The sequence below is a fragment of the Hemibagrus wyckioides genome, linkage group LG11 (genome assembly GCF_019097595.1).
Source record: "Hemibagrus wyckioides isolate EC202008001 linkage group LG11, SWU_Hwy_1.0, whole genome shotgun sequence".
In the NCBI taxonomy this organism is placed as follows: Eukaryota; Metazoa; Chordata; class Actinopteri; order Siluriformes; family Bagridae; genus Hemibagrus; species Hemibagrus wyckioides.
This window is the reverse complement of record NC_080720.1, coordinates 21,189,222-21,206,886: the sequence shown is the minus strand read 5'-3', so window position 1 is coordinate 21,206,886 and position 17,665 is coordinate 21,189,222. Positions and strand designations below refer to the sequence as shown.

General features: G+C 38.4%; 1 protein-coding gene across 3 annotated transcripts in view; it reads left to right on the top strand.

Moving 5' to 3' along the window:
* The window catches only part of uba7 (ubiquitin-like modifier activating enzyme 7), a 41,703-nt gene that overhangs the window by 9,501 nt on the left and 14,537 nt on the right, over positions 1-17,665 (top strand). For all 3 annotated transcript variants that reach the window (XM_058404119.1, XM_058404118.1, XM_058404120.1), the window contains exons 14-21: positions 30-226; positions 803-867; positions 2,606-2,798; positions 5,462-5,536; positions 6,342-6,540; positions 6,711-6,802; positions 8,915-9,007; positions 9,311-9,502. In XM_058404119.1, the coding sequence (XP_058260102.1) occupies positions 30-226; positions 803-867; positions 2,606-2,798; positions 5,462-5,536; positions 6,342-6,540; positions 6,711-6,802; positions 8,915-9,007; positions 9,311-9,502 (1,106 nt within the window). The remainder of the gene's footprint in view (positions 1-29; positions 227-802; positions 868-2,605; positions 2,799-5,461; positions 5,537-6,341; positions 6,541-6,710; positions 6,803-8,914; positions 9,008-9,310; positions 9,503-17,665) is intronic.

Here is a 17,665-nt window from a genome sequence, read left to right as displayed (position 1 = left end):
AACGTGATTCTGTGTGTGTGTCTGTACAGGAGTGTATTTGGATGAGCGCTGTGTGCGGTACCAAAAGGCCATGTTAGAAGGAGGGACTCTGGGTGGTAAAGGTTCTACACTTGTGGTGGTTCCACACCTGACTGAATCCTATGGACCAGCGCCGTCTTCAGGACAGAAAGCTTTTCCATTGTGCACGCTGAAGCACTTCCCTCATCGCATAGAACACACACTGCAGGTAAAGACTTTGAGAAATCTTATCTTAATGGCTTATTCACAAGGCTGTGTGGCTAGTAATTAAACACATTTCTTTTTTAAAATGTATCATTGATGTGTGAGGCCTTCTATCAGGACACATTTCATTTATTTATCTATGGAAGAAGTCTCCAATTTCATCTTCTTGTAACAATAGATCCTGCAGTCTGAGTCAGCTGAGTTTATCATATTATCTCATTGTCTTCAACAGAGAGAAAAAAGAAAGACTGGTCAGGGTATGATAGATTAAAGTTACTGTATCGTTCACGATAGCAGGCACTAACTTGTGGGACAGATGTTCCACAGCATTAAATCTAAATATTAACTAAAAATATTGTATGATGTCATTCATTAACTATAACAAAAAGAAACACCCTCAATTTGCTGTTATAACAGGAATAAAAGCTTTATAAGAAAATACTTTGCTTTGTGCCAGGCCATATCACATCATCATTGACTGCTGTACCAGCACACCTCTTCATGTTATATTCCTTACCTAGCTCATGCTGCATGTAGCACTTATGATATATAAATATATATTGACAATCTGTCATTTCAGTGGGCCAGAGAGCAGTTTGAAGGCCTGTTCAACCAATCACCAGAGAATGTAAACCAGTATCTATGGTATGTTGCATTTCCAGCATTCAATAACTGTTAGGAGAACACAAACGGACTGAGATAAATAACTAGAAGTGAAATTCTGCTTGTGAAATTGCTTGTGAATTCTCACATACCTCATACACACAGAAACACATACATTGACTTGTGTATCACTGTAGCTTAATAACACTGTGTAACTCCAGCACTGATGTCACCTTGAAGGAAATCTTTTGGCTTTAAAAAAGAAGAAGAAAATTGAACCTGAAACTGCATTTATCATGTATTTCTATCACGTTGGACAAAAAGGTAGATACTGTACACCCCTCAAAACAAAAAGAAAGAGACACACACACACATATTCTGAAATATCCAGATAAAGCCATTAGCTTAATTTGAATCTGTTTTCTTACTTCCTGTGGTTAATCTTAACACAAACCAGATCTTCTTTCTATCCCCTTTAAATGAAAAAGAGGGAGGTTTTGCAAGAAAAGAGTGCACACATTTGCACAGGAAGAGGTGGCTTATGGTGCATGCAGATAATGCATCGTGAATGCTGCAGTGTGCTTCCCTTAAACCCAAATACTTCCTGTTAGCTGACTGCATAATTTACGCCAGTGCCTACATGCCGACTCAGCAAGTATTCCACTTAAAGACTTACACTGAAAAGTGTAGGCTAAGAATCAACGCATTACTTTAGTGTACTCTAGGGACCAGTTTTAGTGCTCAAAGTACCAGTAGTGATTTGGCTGTGTTTGCATTTCTTTCTTTTTTATGTATCAGACTTAGAACAATGGATATTGTCACAAACAGTTTTACAGAAATCAGGATGTAGATTTAAATCTGTAATGCCAGGAAGAACTTCCTGAGATGACACGAGGAAAAAAATAGATGGGAACCCATCCTCTTCAGGGATTGTAAATCATTACAGTATACGTACAGTTGAAGAAGAGTAAAGTCAGTGCTGAGTCAGTAAAGAGACAAATCTACAGATTTGAGGTGAGATTGTGGTGAAACTGCAGATTGGCAATTCATCTGTGGTTCGTACTTCGAAAAACTATAATAAAGTGTTTCTGCATATTACTATATATGGTTGTAGCTCTATTGTTTATACTACACAGGGTTGTGACAAGCCTAGAGCCTATCCAAGGGGACTCAAGGCCCCGGACACCCTGGGTCCATCACAGCTTAATCACCCACCCATTCACACACTCCAGACAATTTAGAGATGCGAATTAGGCTACAACACATGTCTTTGGACTAGTGGAAATAACCCCTTAAGTATGGGAAGAACTCCATACACAGGGAATCGGACCCTCAACCCTGGGAGTCTGAGGCAAGCATGTCAACCACTAAGCCACCGTGCCCATAGCATATGCACCCATAAAATATAAACTATATAGAATCTGATTACACCTGAATTGGTCCTGTCTTTGATTCCTAGCTTGCGGTACTGTCTGTGTGGAGTTATCCAGTTTCCTTCCACCTCCCAAAAACATACGAGTAGGCAGATTTGCTACCCTGCACTGCCCCTAGGTGTAAAAGAGTATGAGAATGTGTGGTATCGTCTGTATGAATTTGCCTGCCTTGTGCCCAAGGTTGCCAGGATAGACTCTGGATTGACACATACCCTGAACCGAATACTGAAAATGAATAACACCAGGGCTCAAATATAACTCGTATAGACCTAATTTTAGTCGTTTTAAATTATGATAATCACTCTGTTTTCTTCTGTTGTAATATTTGCCATGCTTTCCCCTGACAGTGATGCTGATTTCTGGGCTCGTACTGTTGGCCGAGGAGAGGCCGAGGCCGTCGAGGTGGTGGAGGCGGTGTATAGAAGTCTGAAGGACAGACCCCGTGGCTGGCAGGGCTGTGTGGCCTGGGCTCGTTTGCAGTTTGAGAGCTTTTACAAAAATGACATCGCACAGCTGCTCTGCTGCTTCCCTCATGACCATGTATTTTACACACATACACACACACATACATACACACACATACACAACTACAATTCTATGTATTGTAATGTAAATGTATGTTGAGGGTCTGTGTGTTAGAGTAGATGATGATTATAAACAGTTGGCTGGTTCAGTGCCAAGCTTGCAGCTGAGTTCAGAGCTTCCATGTGAAACCTGCAGAGGGCGCTGTGGCCTACCAAACCCAACTGATTGACTTCAGTTCATGAAGCTCTGAAAGATGTGGCGCTGTTCATAGTATGGCTTACTGCAAGCTACACCAGAATATTCTCTAAACTGTTTACTATTCCTCATAGTAATATGTAATAATTATTGTTCATGTCATGTTCTCATGTCAGTACCAGTAAGTAAAATTCATATATGGGTGCAGATACCTCAGAATTACATTCAGGAGCACAATACTGTAAATACATACCATAAAGGCATCAGTGCTAGTTAAGGAATAAACAGCTTCTGATGTAATATGGATAAATGACTTAATAAATTTTAAATACTTAAATAGCCACAACAATGAAGTAAAACTGGCTAAGGTATTTAGTCATTGCTAAGGATTATAGGATTATTGATTGTTTATCAGTACCATGCTCATATAGGTACTAGTACTTTTCTTTAGCTTACCTGCAAAAAAACAAAAAACATAATACATGAACAGTTGCTGCGCTCTCTTTTAGTCTTTCATTAAAATTTGTCCTAGCCATTTGGTATATTACCAGATTTGTTGGGAAATTAATATTGTTCACGTACTGTATACTCCTTACTGCTTATGAGGATGGTTTAAAATAGCAGGAATAGTATCTATATAGACACAGTAAGATTAATACAATTAACAACTGTATTAATCTTATTTCTTATTGTAAATTTTAGCGAAATAATTTTAGCTACAATATGTTTTTAATTGTTGCATTATCAGCATTGCCATAAACTTATGACTTATGATGAATTAATGTTCTCTCTCTCTCTCTCTCTCTCTCTCTCTCTCTCTCTCTCTCTCTCTCTCTCTCTCTCTCTCTCGCTCTCTCTCTCTCTCTGACTCTCTCTCTCTCTCTCGCTCTCTCTCTCTCTCGCTCTCTCTCTCTCTCTCTCTCTGACTCTCTCTCTCTCTCTGTCTCTCTCTCTATCCCTATCTCTCTCACACACTACACACACACACACACACCTTATCTTAACTGAAAAGCTCCAGCAGTAGGTTTGTGGGGTCTCCTGCTAGTTTCATTTCAGGTCTAGGTGTCATTATTTTCACCACATTTTGAGGAAGCTTGTCAGGGCTGCAGCTCAAGATAAAGCAAACATGCATCATCACTGCTAATAATTGTTTAACATATAGGTGAATTGTAAATAAGCAAATAAATGAATTGGAAAGGGAAGTTGTAGGGACATCTCATTCAGCAATTATAAAAGTATTTCCTTTTGTTGCTAATCATAGCGTGATCTAGTTCTGTAAATCAGATTTATATGCATACAGTAAATATCTGAGCAGATGTCCTATTCACATTCATTATCTTACTGCTTGTCTTGTGTATTGCAAAGCTCAAATCTAGGTGGCAGTTCATTCTAAAACTTTTTTTGATGATGTAATACTGTATACATTTGTAAACAGTGGTCAGGTTTGGAAATCATGGGAGGCAGAGATTGCTTAACACATGCAAGACTGAAGAGACAAAGGACGAGTGATTAAACCCTGACTGGGCTTCTCATCACGACAAAAAATAAGCATGGCTGCAAACAATGATCAGTGAAGAATCTATGCCAAAATTGTGTTTGAAGTGAATTGACTTAAACTGGTTGGCTACATTAAAACAAAATCATGAAACTCAGACGTAGGTTTCAGACCCGAGCAGGGATGTTAAGAAAGGAACTTCCGCTATTTTTGACTTGTGATTAGTCCTTTTTTTCAATTGTTAAAAATAATAACCAGGGGACAGGCCATATGTATATATAGTGATAATTAGCTATTTATTAGAGCTTTTTATTCCTGAATTTGTCAATGACAGAACGCATATTCAATAACATAGTCATTTGATTAAAGTTGTTACACACTTACTTACTTTTACACATTGTAGGAGGTTCATTAAGTGATCAGTTACTGAGGCTAATCCCAATATGAACTCAGTAATAAGTTAAATACATTTGATTTTACTGGGTTGTGATTTTCACAACTGTAAAATAAAATAATTAATACATCTCCTGTCCCCCCAACTATACTTCATGGAGCCTAGGGGGTCTTCAGACTGCTGATAAGTTCAGTGCTGTGTTCTGATGTTGAATGGATCAGTCCCAGCATTGCTGCAGCACAGTTAGATCAAAGGGGTCCACAGCAACTGTCTCCTGCTTCTCTAAACAGGCCCTCTCTGTTCTTTTATCACAGGACTAATTGCGTTAAACACACACACACACACACACACACACACATCTGATAAACTCATTACAGAGCCTGAGCAAAAGGTATATGGAGACAAGAGCTTTGCAGACATTCAGTCTACCTTGTATTACTGTTAACATAGGCTTGTGAATCTCTGCAGAGTTTGTCCATGCCTCCATTTCCACTTATGTCTGACTGCTTTTGAGTCATTTTCTTTTACATGGATACTGTCTTTTGCCAAATGTGTCTTTGTTTATTATGAAATTATCTATTTGTCTGTCACCAGGTAACTAGCTCAGATCTTCCTTTCTGGATGGGAGATAAAAGATGTCCTCATCCCTTAACCTTTGACCCAGCCAACGTAAGTGTGAGCCCTGGGTGTCCAGGGTTTGGGTTCTGCTGGTTTCCCCTCAGGAAAGGAATGCCTGAAATATCTTTCTATCATCTGATAATGGCTTACATTTTCTCTCCTGCTGTGAGCTGGAACCTTATACTTAAATGATGATTAAGTACACATGCTACACTACAATGCTCTAATTAAATCTTTTGTTTGTTTCCAAGAGTTATTTTATCCATGTTGAGGTCATTATTCCCATTTATGACCTTTTGTCAGTTTGTGTTATCAGGGTTTCTCCCACTTAGACCATTTGCATTCTATGGTATTAGACTGGGAACTGAAACTAAAGTTTTCAGAGCCCTTATTTTTCCCATGTTAATTCTTGAGAACCAATCTGTGCAAATGTTTATTTTAGAATAAAAATAGACTAAGAATAGAAATACAACATAAATAGAATTTAAATATACAGGTAAAAAAGGGGGGAGGGTATATTATAGAAAATATAAAAATATAGTATATGAATGAAGTTTGGTAGCAGAACAATATGAGTTTTATGAATAAATATACCACAGATGTACAGATATGTGCTAGTATTTTTGTTTCTAAAAAAACTATTAACATACATTATTTTAATAGTAATCAATGCAGAGTACATGTTTCGTTGCAATAAATTAAGTGTCTTTCTCCTGCTCAGTAACACAGTCTAAACCCCACTTATTACATTTGTTTATCTTCCATTAGCTCTTATATAATTATTTAGTTCATGGCTATGTTTCCTGCTGTGAGGAGATTTATTGAAGGTTTATATAGATACTCTTTTACTTTCTAGACCACCCATATGGATTTTATCGTGGCCTCCGCTAACCTGTATGGGCAGATTTATGGGATTGAGGGATCAACAGATCGTGCTGATATGATAAAGGTCCTGGAAGGAGTGCATGTGCCACCGTTTCAACCAAAATCCAGTGTGACGATTGCCGTGGTGGACGAGGAGCTGAAGGAAAGCAGGGAGGGGAGAAATGATGAGGGTGAGCTAGCAGGAAATTAAAAGTAAAAGGGATGGCTCCATTGTCTTCCAAACAGATTGTACTGTTTTGTGTTTTGTTAAGCATGTCAAACAAGTGCCACAGTCTTGATGAGTAGAACCAGTGAGGAAGTGTGTGTGCTTCTCATTAACTGCTCTATCTGTTTCTCTCAGACCAAGCCAAGCTGGATGAGCTAAAGCAGAAATTGTCAAGCCTCCAGATAGCCGGTCAGAAGTGTCGGATGTTCCCTCTAGAATTTGAAAAGGTAGTGTGTGTGTGTGTGTGTGTGTGCACGTGCATGTGTAGACTTAATACATACACATTTGTGTGTTCTTCCTCTGCATCAGACACATTGGCGACCATCCCCAGGTAGGAGGTCTAATAGAACCACAAATCTGTGCTTCTCAAGCGCCTGAGCCATCTGCCCTACACTAAAGTGACTACTGATCCTTATCCAACACCATCGCTAACTAGCCCTAATGGAGCACAGAGAACAGTAGAGTTCACTGTTAAAGCAAAACTCCACCCTTGTGCTGGAGACTTTTCAGAAGGAGAGAAAAACATGTTGTGAAAAGCTTGAGGAATGTTTGTTCCTGAGTCTGGATCTTCTTTTTCCTGTGGTATAAATATGCTCAGTGAAGTAGAGGAGAGATTGTAACACACACAAACACACACATATATACACACACAAACACACACACTTGAATATGTATAACAGTAGTTTCTCACTCTTTGTCATTATTTTTAAACACAAGTTTTTATCCTCTTTTATGTTTATTTCTTTGGAGAATTTTATAATGCCACAATTTCTGACTGCAGACATTTACGTATTATTCTCTCTTTTATACATTTTAAAGATAAAAGACTGCATTCAGATATACACTACAGGCACAGAAATTAAGTACTTCAGTGTGTGCCTTAATGTGCTTATAAATGTGAGATGTATGTTTTAGATTCTGAACATGTAATTACTCATACTGACATCAGAAAAAGGAAAATACAGCTGCTGAGCATAAGGTCAGGGGTTCAAGCTCCAGCACTGCCAAGCTGCCACTGTTGGGCCCTTGAGCAAGGCCCTTAACCCTCTCTACTCCAGGGTGCTGTATCATGCCTGACCCTGTGTTTTGACCCCAACTTCCTAACAAGCTGGGATATGCAAAAAAATAAAATTAATTTCACTGTGCTATAATGTATATGTGACAAATAGAAGCTTTTCTTAACTGCATATGGAACATTAATCATGCAAATATGTCATTCACAGAACAATATAAATATACTTGTGGATTTGTGATGTGTTCACTACTTGCAACCTGATTAGGCTTTGCGTTTTGTGTTCAGATGTGTGAAAGGCTGGGATGAGTGGTGTGATGAGTGCAGTGATGAGGTAGTGTAATCTGGCAATTTGATGCTTGTGGAATGTGCTAGAAAACCTCACTCAGGTATATTATGTTAATGGCCAAAGAGTGTGTCACCACTGAAGTGGGGATTAGGTTTGAGTTACACACACTTGTACACACACACACACATATGAAACTTCTCTCAGAACCTTAAAGTATTCAAATGGGGCAAATTACTTAATTTTCTATATTGCCTAATAAATTTCCTAATAAGTCTAGAAATGATTGTGATTAGTGATTGGAAGGTCAAAAGTTCAAATTGCAGGACCACCAAACTGCCCCTGTTAGGCCCTTGAGCAAAACTCTTAACCCTCAACTGGTCAGATGTATAAATGAGACAAATGTAAGTTACTCTGGATAAGGGCGTCTGCCAAATGCCGTAAATGTAACATAACTATTAAACAGTAACTGTTCTCTTAATCATAAAAATGCTAATAACTACCATCAGATACTGAGTAAAGATGGCACAGTGTTTCATGAAACAATCACACGTTTAATTTGTGCATCATCTCAGTCATCATGCCTTGCAGCCAGTACGGTCATAGAGAGGGAAGGTTGCCAACGTGCGCCCCCTCAAATCCCTGCCGGTCACAGAGGCCTTTTAAAGATTCAGCGTGCTTGTAGAATGACTTCATACACACTGTCACCTCAAAGGGAATATTCAATTTGGGATACAATAGGAGCTCCAGTAACAAATGACAGGTTTAAAACCTGACACATTTTCTCTATTCCTGAATTTATTCCAGCAGGAACAAATAGACAGTTTCTTCATCATGCAAATATCATAATATCATGGTTTTCTTTATTTCCTGTGGAAACTCATAACAGCTGGTTTTGTAGAGATGATATAATGGTAGACAAAACAAGGTCTCTGTGTGATTTTCCTAACACCTGATAGACTATTGCTTGTGCTAACTGATCTGTCAGTGCACATTGAGTGCGGAATGTTGTTTATAGCTCAGTGTTCAATCTGCTTTTAGGATGATGACAGTAATTTCCACATGGACTTTATAGTGGCAGCGTCTAACCTGAGGGCAGAGAATTATGATATACCAGCAGCAGATCGGCACAAGGTAAGAAACTAGAGTTAATGCTAGTTAGTGTGTGTTTGTGTTGGATGTAATTCTCATGCGATGATTGCTGCATCAAACACATACTAAACTAAAATCTGTATGCATATACTTATAGCAACACCATGCTATTAAACCCATGCACACAAATACAGCCTACTCCAATAAAGTACATTTCCATGTTTGTTTTGTTTTGTTTTGTTTTGTTTTGTTTTGTTTTGTTTTGTTTTGTTTTGTTTTGTTTTGTTTTGTTTTGTTTTGTTTTGTTTTGTTTTGTTTTGTTTTGTTTTGTTTTGTTTTGTACAGAGCAAGCTCATTGCTGGTCGCATCATCCCTGCTATCGCCACAACCACAGCAGCAACATCAGGCCTCATGTGTCTAGAGCTCTATAAGCTAGTGCAGGGACACCAGCAAATCAGCTCCTTCCGTAATTCATTCCTTAACCTGGCAACCAGTTACTACTTCCTTTCACAACCATTGAAGGATCCAGGCTTCACAGTGAGTACTGCTGATGCTTATAAAGATGCTTGAGCTAATATGTTTATCTGTGATCTGAGTTGCTTGGTTGATTTTGTCAAGGAAACATACTGTTATCTATTTAAAAAAAATAACAAAAGGATGTTGATCTCTTTTTTTGACTATCAGACTTTGTCAGAAAGGAGGTGTAGCCAGAGGTTTTTTTTTTTTTTTTACATTTCTAGTCTTTCAATGATAAGAAGAGATCAATATAAAATTTTAATTTTAGATCGGTTACTGCTAAATAACGTCTTAAGGCAGATTAGTTTAGACGTTGAAACCAAGCACAACAACACTAGCAATGTTTGTACACATAATGGGATGAAGAAGTGAGGTTGGTCTGAATTCTTTCTAGCCCGGACTGTAGATTCATGCAGCTTATCGGGGGCATTCACATCAGGTGATTACACAGAGTGAAAGACCCCCTAGGTATCCATTTTGACTGATACATCTGAAACCTCTCATCAACAGTGATTGCAGGCTCACATAAAATACAGTCATGGGTGCATTTTAATCAAAATGGAGTCGATCATTTACTGTATTTACGGCAACAGAATTGTGAGCTTAATGTATTTTCTGTCTTTTTTCTATTTACCATGCTTGGTGTTCTGAGGAAACATTACACAGTAGAGTATTACTTAAAACCCTTAAAAGACATCCGATTAATTAGATATCACCTATTTAGCTTCTTTATGCATGTGTATATTTGTTTGAGTGTGTGTGTGTGTGTGTGTATAATAGTGTGATAGTCCACATATAAGGCAGTCTGAGTTAAATCCTTTGAGGCATTTATGTGTGTGATATTTTAGGCATGCAATATTCTTGATGCACCACTGGCAGATATTAGCTAACTTTTCTTTAGTTGATTTATATAATTATACATATTCTAGAACAGAACTTGGGTAAGTGTGTGTGTGTGTGTGTGTGTTTGTGGAGCCGCAGTGTGTGTGTGTGTGTGTGTGTTTGTGGAGCCGCAGTCTAGACTCAGTCCAGGCTTAAGTGATCCTTGCCTTTATCCTGAAGGGCTTACAGCATTTAGTAACTGTACACCCTCACATATAGACCTCACTTCAGGGAGCTTCATATGCTCACTCATTTTGAGGGACTTCCACCAAAATCAAGCGAGTTCCAAGTTCAGAAACAGAGATATCCAGTGAACTGGGGTGAACTTTTAAAATATGCCATTTTGTGGATGTTGTTTGCTGTTCTCAATATAGAAAAGACTACATTACAACAAGAGCCAAATTTCTGCTTCTGAGCTTCTGAGAAAGGGAGAAGGGGAGGGGTCACGCCCGATGAAGTAATGTGTTGCAGTTGCTTAAATTGTGGAGGAGGGGGGGAAGTGTGTGTCCTTACACCCCCTTCAGTGTACAAGGTCAGAGACTTTTTCACCCAAGGGTACAGCCATTGAACTTTGCTTTGAAACACACCAGCTTGGGTTACTAGAGGGCTATGACAGCTAACTAAAATACTTCGAACGCTCTGCCACACACACACACACTCAGACCATAAACAGATCTTGTTCTCTAGACAGTGAAATGTTCGTGCCTGTTTATGTTCTGTATTTTTCATTCGCAGATATATACTCTGTTTCAGATTTGTATTCATAGAAACCCCTGCATTCAGCATTTGAACTCTCAGCTCCCTTTTTGCCTTCCATCTTTCCCTTTCTCTCCCTCCAGCACTCATTTTGCTTTTGTCTACTGGGCTCAAATGTCTGGCAGCTGTCTGGTTTGGAAAGAAGCCGTACTTTCCACAGGTGGGATTAGTTAGGCACCGGCTAGAGAACACTGCATGCTGGCAGTCCTTTGCTATTACTGCGGTCGTTTGGCAGAATGCTGTGCGCGTGTGCGCATGTGTGTGTTTGGGGGGTGGGGGGCGGGTGAGCATTTTATCTGTGTGGTGATTAAACGTCTCCATACGGATAGGAATGTCTGATCATGGGGCATCTGGTTGATTGATCCCCACGAGGAAAACTGCTTTGTAACAACAACTGCAGTTTAATTATCATTGATAATTATATCAGTGAAATGTCTTCAAAAGGAAGGGTGTGTGTGTGTGTGTGTGTGTATTGACAGAAATGCTCAGGTAAGAGAAAGCAATAAGGAGAGGGTAGGTTAAAGCAGATAGTGGGTTTCATGCAGATATATGAGAAAGAGCACACAGACACGTTGGTGTACACTAGTCACTCTACAGCATGATGCACATTTTCCATGGTGAAGTACATACAGAACACAGATATTTTCAGCATTCTGTTGCACCGATAGTGTCTGATATAGTACTTCTGCTCAAGAAGTACTATGCATACACTATAAGGCCAAAGGTTTGTGGGCAGCTGACAATCACACCCATATGTGATCCTTAGCCAAACCGCTGCCATAAAGTTAGGAACACACAGTTGTCTAGAACGTCTTTGCATGCTGTGGCAATAAGATTTCCCTTCACTGAAACTACAGATCCAAACATGTTCCAGCATGACAATGCCCCTGTGCACAAAGCCAGCTCCATAAAGACATGGTTTGCCAAGGCTGGAGTGAAAGAACTCGAGTGTCCTGCACAGAGCTCTGACCTCAACCCCACTGAACACCTTTGTGTTGCATGAACTGGAACAACGACTGCACCCCAGGTCTCCTTGCCTCAGTTCATTGCCTGTCCTCACTAATTCTCTTGTGTTTGAATGATCACAAATCCCTACAGTCATCCTCCAAAATCTAGTGGAAAGCCTTCACAGAAGAATGGAGATTATTATAACAGTAAAAGGGAAATAAACCTTATGAGAGTAATGGTCAGGTTTTTGCACACTTTTCAGCATATAGTTTTGAATGGGAAATGATATTAAAATGTTCACACTAACTGTTAATTGTACTTTAATTAAAACTGTTAATAGTTCTATTTTCATTTTTACTTGATACGACTCTTAAAGATCATGACTCCCCTGGCTACCCATCCTTTGTATCCTATTTCTGTAGATTTCCTTTTAATTATCAACTTTTAAAAGATACCAATTTATATAGATCATATTTCTGCAAACACTTATTACAATCATTTGTTCATACATCAAAGTTACTTTAATTAAAACAGAAATAGATCAATTAAAACAGTTTATAAACTCTGTAAAATCAGTTAAACAAGTGTGATTTGATGGGATTTTGGCAACTATATTGATTCTTATGTGATGTGAAATTCGAAATCACTGATTTTATTCCAGATCTTATCCAGTCTCAGATTTGGAAAGATCATCTCTTTTTTTCCCAACTTCATTAAATTATTTTGCTTCAAAGAATGTATTTAGCATGTTTTATTTCCACTGCAGATTCAGTGTTTTAAATCACTCACTTGACTAAGCAAAGTATTTGCTGAATCTAAAATAGTTCACTCTGCTAACTCTATTTACTATCTGCAGAATTACAAAACATTCAGAAATAGATATAAAGCTAGATTTAAAAAAATCTGCCATGCATGTAGGGGTTAAAACAACGGACCTCAATGTTTAACCAACATCTGTGAGGCTAATAATTCAGTTTAATGTTTGTTTTTCATTCAGTTATTACATACTTTCTCCATGAAATCATTATATTGTTCTTGGCTTTATTGTAGTAGTGTAATATGAATGTTTCTTTTAGGAAAGCTACTTCTTGATTTCTACTCGAAGCCCACAGATGTGGGGAGTGAATATTGAGTTACTGGGCTTCTAATCTGGATTTCTCCTCGCTGATTGTTTTTCAGTGCATGTTCGGTTTATTGGAGAGAATAGCAGGGTGAGTTCACAGTAACACATTCTGCTGCAGTTGTATGAAAGAAGATCTGAGGGCAAAGGGGGTTTCTGGGGAGCTTTTGAGGCATAGCTGTGGGCAGCAAATAACCACATGGTTCCATTTCCCAGGTGTCCAATGTGAAGGACTGAAAGTCTAGAGCTCTTTCCTGTGAGTTGAACCTTGGGTCTCATTTGTCACACTCACCCTCTTAAGTTTGTCCTCCATTTCAGTTTGGGCTTTGTCAGTATATGTTAACAACCTGAAATTAAATCCGGTCTCTCCTTGTGGTGTGTAGTCTATCACTGATCACTTTATTATACTATACTAATTCCAGTGTAGGGTCTCCCTTTGCTCTCAAAACAGCCTCAATTTTTTTGTGGCTTGCATGGATTCCACAAAATGTTGGAAACAATCTTCTGAGATTTGGGTCTATGTTGAATATCACAAAGGTGTTCTACTGGATTCAGATCCGGTCCCTGAACCAGATTCAGGCAACTTTTGCCTCGTGTCATGGTGCATTATCATGCTGGAAGTAGCCAGTAGAAGATGGTAAACTGTGGCCACGCAAGGATGCACATGGTCAGAAACAATACTCAAATGAGTGTGGCATTCATGTGATGATTTATGGATTTTAGTGGGCTGGAAGTGTGCCAAGAAAACATTCCCAACACTATTACACCACTTTCACCAGCCTGGACTGTTGACTCAAGGAAGGTCGGGTCCAGCGATTCATTTTGTTGGCACCATATTCCATCTGTGTTCCTCAGCAGAAATTGGGCTTCATCAGACAAAGCTAGTCTTCAACTATCCAGTTTTGGTGATACTTAGCTTTCTATTGCCTGACAGAAGTAAACCTAATGTGATTTTCTGCTGTTGTAGCCCATCCACGTAAAGGTTTGACATGTTGTGCATTCTGAGATGTTTTTTCTGCTCACCAGAATTGTACAGAGTGGTTATCCGAGTTACTGGAACCTTTCTGTCAGATCGTACTAGTCAGGCCATTTTCCACTGAGCTCTCTCATCAACCAGGTGTTTGCAGAATTGTCATCAAAATCACTGAGATTACATTTTTTCCCCATTCTGATAGTTGTTATAAACAGTACCTGAAGCTGCTGGCTCATATCTGCCTGATTTTCTGCATTGCATTGCTTTCACAATTATATACCACACAGACTATGGCTTCTTTGCTTTTCTGAACACCTACAATTTAAAGCAGCCCCGAAGTGGTGGTCCGTGTTTGTGTGTGTGAGTGAGTGCACGCACATATGTATGCAAAAATGACTGCTATTTCCTGCTATCACAGGAAGCCTCTCTATTGGAACCAGATTTCCTTCAGAGCAGCATTACGATGTGGCTCCAGTTTTTATTTCCTTAATCATTCACAGCTTCAGAAAGCTAGAAGGAGGAAGGAAGGGATGAACAGACCTGGTGTTAAGGCTTCAAAGCCCCTATGCGAAGTTTTGTTTTTCCTTCTTACTCACTTCCCTGCTGGAAAATACATTGCTTACCAGTTTCTTACACCTTTTTTTTTTAAATATTTGAGTGTGTCTGTAATATTTATGTTGCAGAAGTCATAATGCAATGAAAATTTTTCTACACATCCTTCACACATATATACATGTAGACAGTACTGTAAGCTTCTGTGTGACCTATTTTAAAACACATTAGGTATATTATTTAAATGCCTTCGAATGTATGAAAAAATGTTGATCATTTGTCTTGACTTTGACCCAGTGGCCTTTAGAGTTTAGAGTTGAGTCTCATATTCCGGTGTGGTATGTTTGTGTTAAAGGTCTCCATTACCAGCGCTTAACTGCGTGTACACCTCAGTGCTGATGAGTTCTCCAACCTGATTGGTCAGCAGATGTTGATTCATTTTCCATTCATTTTCAGAAATTACTTTTCCTACCTAATTTCTAGAAATATATTATAACAGCAGTTCTGCCAGTACTGCTGGCTTTAAGACAAAGAACAACTTACATACATGTGAATGGTGGATGCTTCACGTAAACAGATTTTAAAAAGCGTAAAAGAAACACTTTCTTTGTGGATGTATTTCTGTAGCATTTTGGAATTTCCACTGTCAGTACTTTATAACAAATGTAACAGCTGTATAAAAAAAACTTCAGGTTTTCTGAGACGTGAGATTGTTCAGGATGGAGGCTCAGAGCTCAGGGTGGTTCTTGTTAGTTGTAGGGTTTGGGTTATAAGTCAACACTATGTTTACCTGGGATTATTGCGATTGTTTAAGACATTCAGTGCATTCACATGTTTATATTGTCGGTATCTTTATATTTATAAAGTTTATATTTGAGTTGTGTACTGGGCACTGTGATACTCATTGCGAGTATCTAATTACAGTTTGACTTGAAAACATATTGACTTGAATATGTTTACATAAAAGGTGCAGCGCCATATTTTATTGTGTATTAATTGAGAATGTAGTTGTCATTTATATTACATGTAGGTTAATATTGTTTATACCAATATGGAAATTTTGATATATAGCAATCAAGTCTAATTATTTTCTTATTTTCATTTATCATAGACCCCCCCCCAGACACACACACACACACAATCACATTCATTTAACCCTCTTCAGTGCAATAAACCATCTGATTTAAGGTTGCCCTTATCCACTCCTGGGTTCTGAAAGACACCCCAAGAGAACTTCCTCAGATCACTCAGACACTTCCTTGTGTCAGTTACATTAATCAGTCATTGATTATATTCCTATCTATATTCGTTACTAAATTCTGTACGCTCCATATTGTTAAAATTAAGTCTTGATTTGTTACAATCCTATTCATTATAATGTTTTAGTTACAGGTGATTTATATATAAAGTGTGCTCTGTGCTTACATCAGATACAAATTCCATACCATTAAGTCAGATTTCATTTCTCATAGTGACACACGCTATAGTATTGATTCAACTGGACAGCAGAAGGGAAAAGAGAGACAGAAAGAAAAGGCAGATCTGTCTTTCGGCTCCCTGGGGAGTGCGTGCATGACGACTTCAGTCTTAAGAGTATAAAGACACAACAAAAGTGGCATGTGTGCTTTGTTTGTCACTCTGCAGGATAGTTTTCCACATAGTTGCTTTGTGTAATACATTTCTTGCATTGGTAGTTTTTGCTGGTCACTAATAAGCATGATTTTGGGTCTTGTTCATGCTGCTTAAATATCGATCAAATAAGATAGGTAGTAGGAAAAAAAATAGTTGAGACATCAAATGACACATCAGAAAGCTGATGTTGCTGTAGATCTTTTTATTTTTACCCTAATTTTGTCTTTTTCACATAATAACGAAAAAGCAACAGCCATGAGATCTGAGACATTTTTATCACCGACTAGGAAGAGTTTGTGTTTTAGGATCTTTGGCCAACCAGGCTTAAACATCCTAAATCCACATTTAAACGTTATCAAGATTCAAAGATTAAGCACTCGTCTTTAGGTTTTCTAACAAAGTGGGATCTCTCAGATTTATCAGCGGTGTAGACGTCTGTGAGATACCGTAGTGCCCCAGGGTCAGGATAATAAATAGTCCCTTGTTGGATTAAGGTCTAGTCATGAAGCTCCCTTTGTTATGTTATCTTAATTCAATGGAGTTTTCACACACTATCATTAGATTCGTTCTGTCTGTCACTGAACATATATCGGAATAGGTTTAGTTAATGAGCTGTATCATGGATTATGGCTAATGACTGAAGACTTCCATTACGTCTGTTGTTCCTATTACAATGTTCCATTTTGATAACTGTGGAGGAATGCAGTAATAAAAACAAACAGACAGAAGAAAACACTTATTTAATCAAAGATCTTTCCATGCAGCTCTACCCCCCCCCCCCCCAAGAATCCCAGCGAGCCCGATTAAAACCGCAACATCCTTAATAGGCAGCACAAGTCTTTCCAACACAGCCAATAAAAACAAGGAATGAAACATGAACAATGGCTCGACTTAATAAGAATGAACTTTTGTGTAATCAAACCTTTTAGGAAACTATCGTAAAATATATACCACTATCTAAAAGCAAGCACGTTTAGAGAACTGTATGTTAGTAGAACTGTTATTTAGGCTCTAAATTAGGACTGAATGATGACACGATCCTAAGGAATGCACAATGTTTCCATAATAACTATTGTATTGTGAAGCAGATGAACAGAAACCATTTAATCCTACAGCATACATACTTTTCATTTTTCTGTATAATTTAGGTTCATGAATGTGGGATTGTGTTAATTCTTGTTTTAAAGGGAAGTTTCTAAGAAACATAGTTAAGTTCAGGGAAAATCCATGAATATAAGCTTGAGACTTTTCGATTATAGTACACGAAATAAGACTCTGGAATTTATAGTCGTTCCCATCGGCTGAACAGGGAATAGAGACA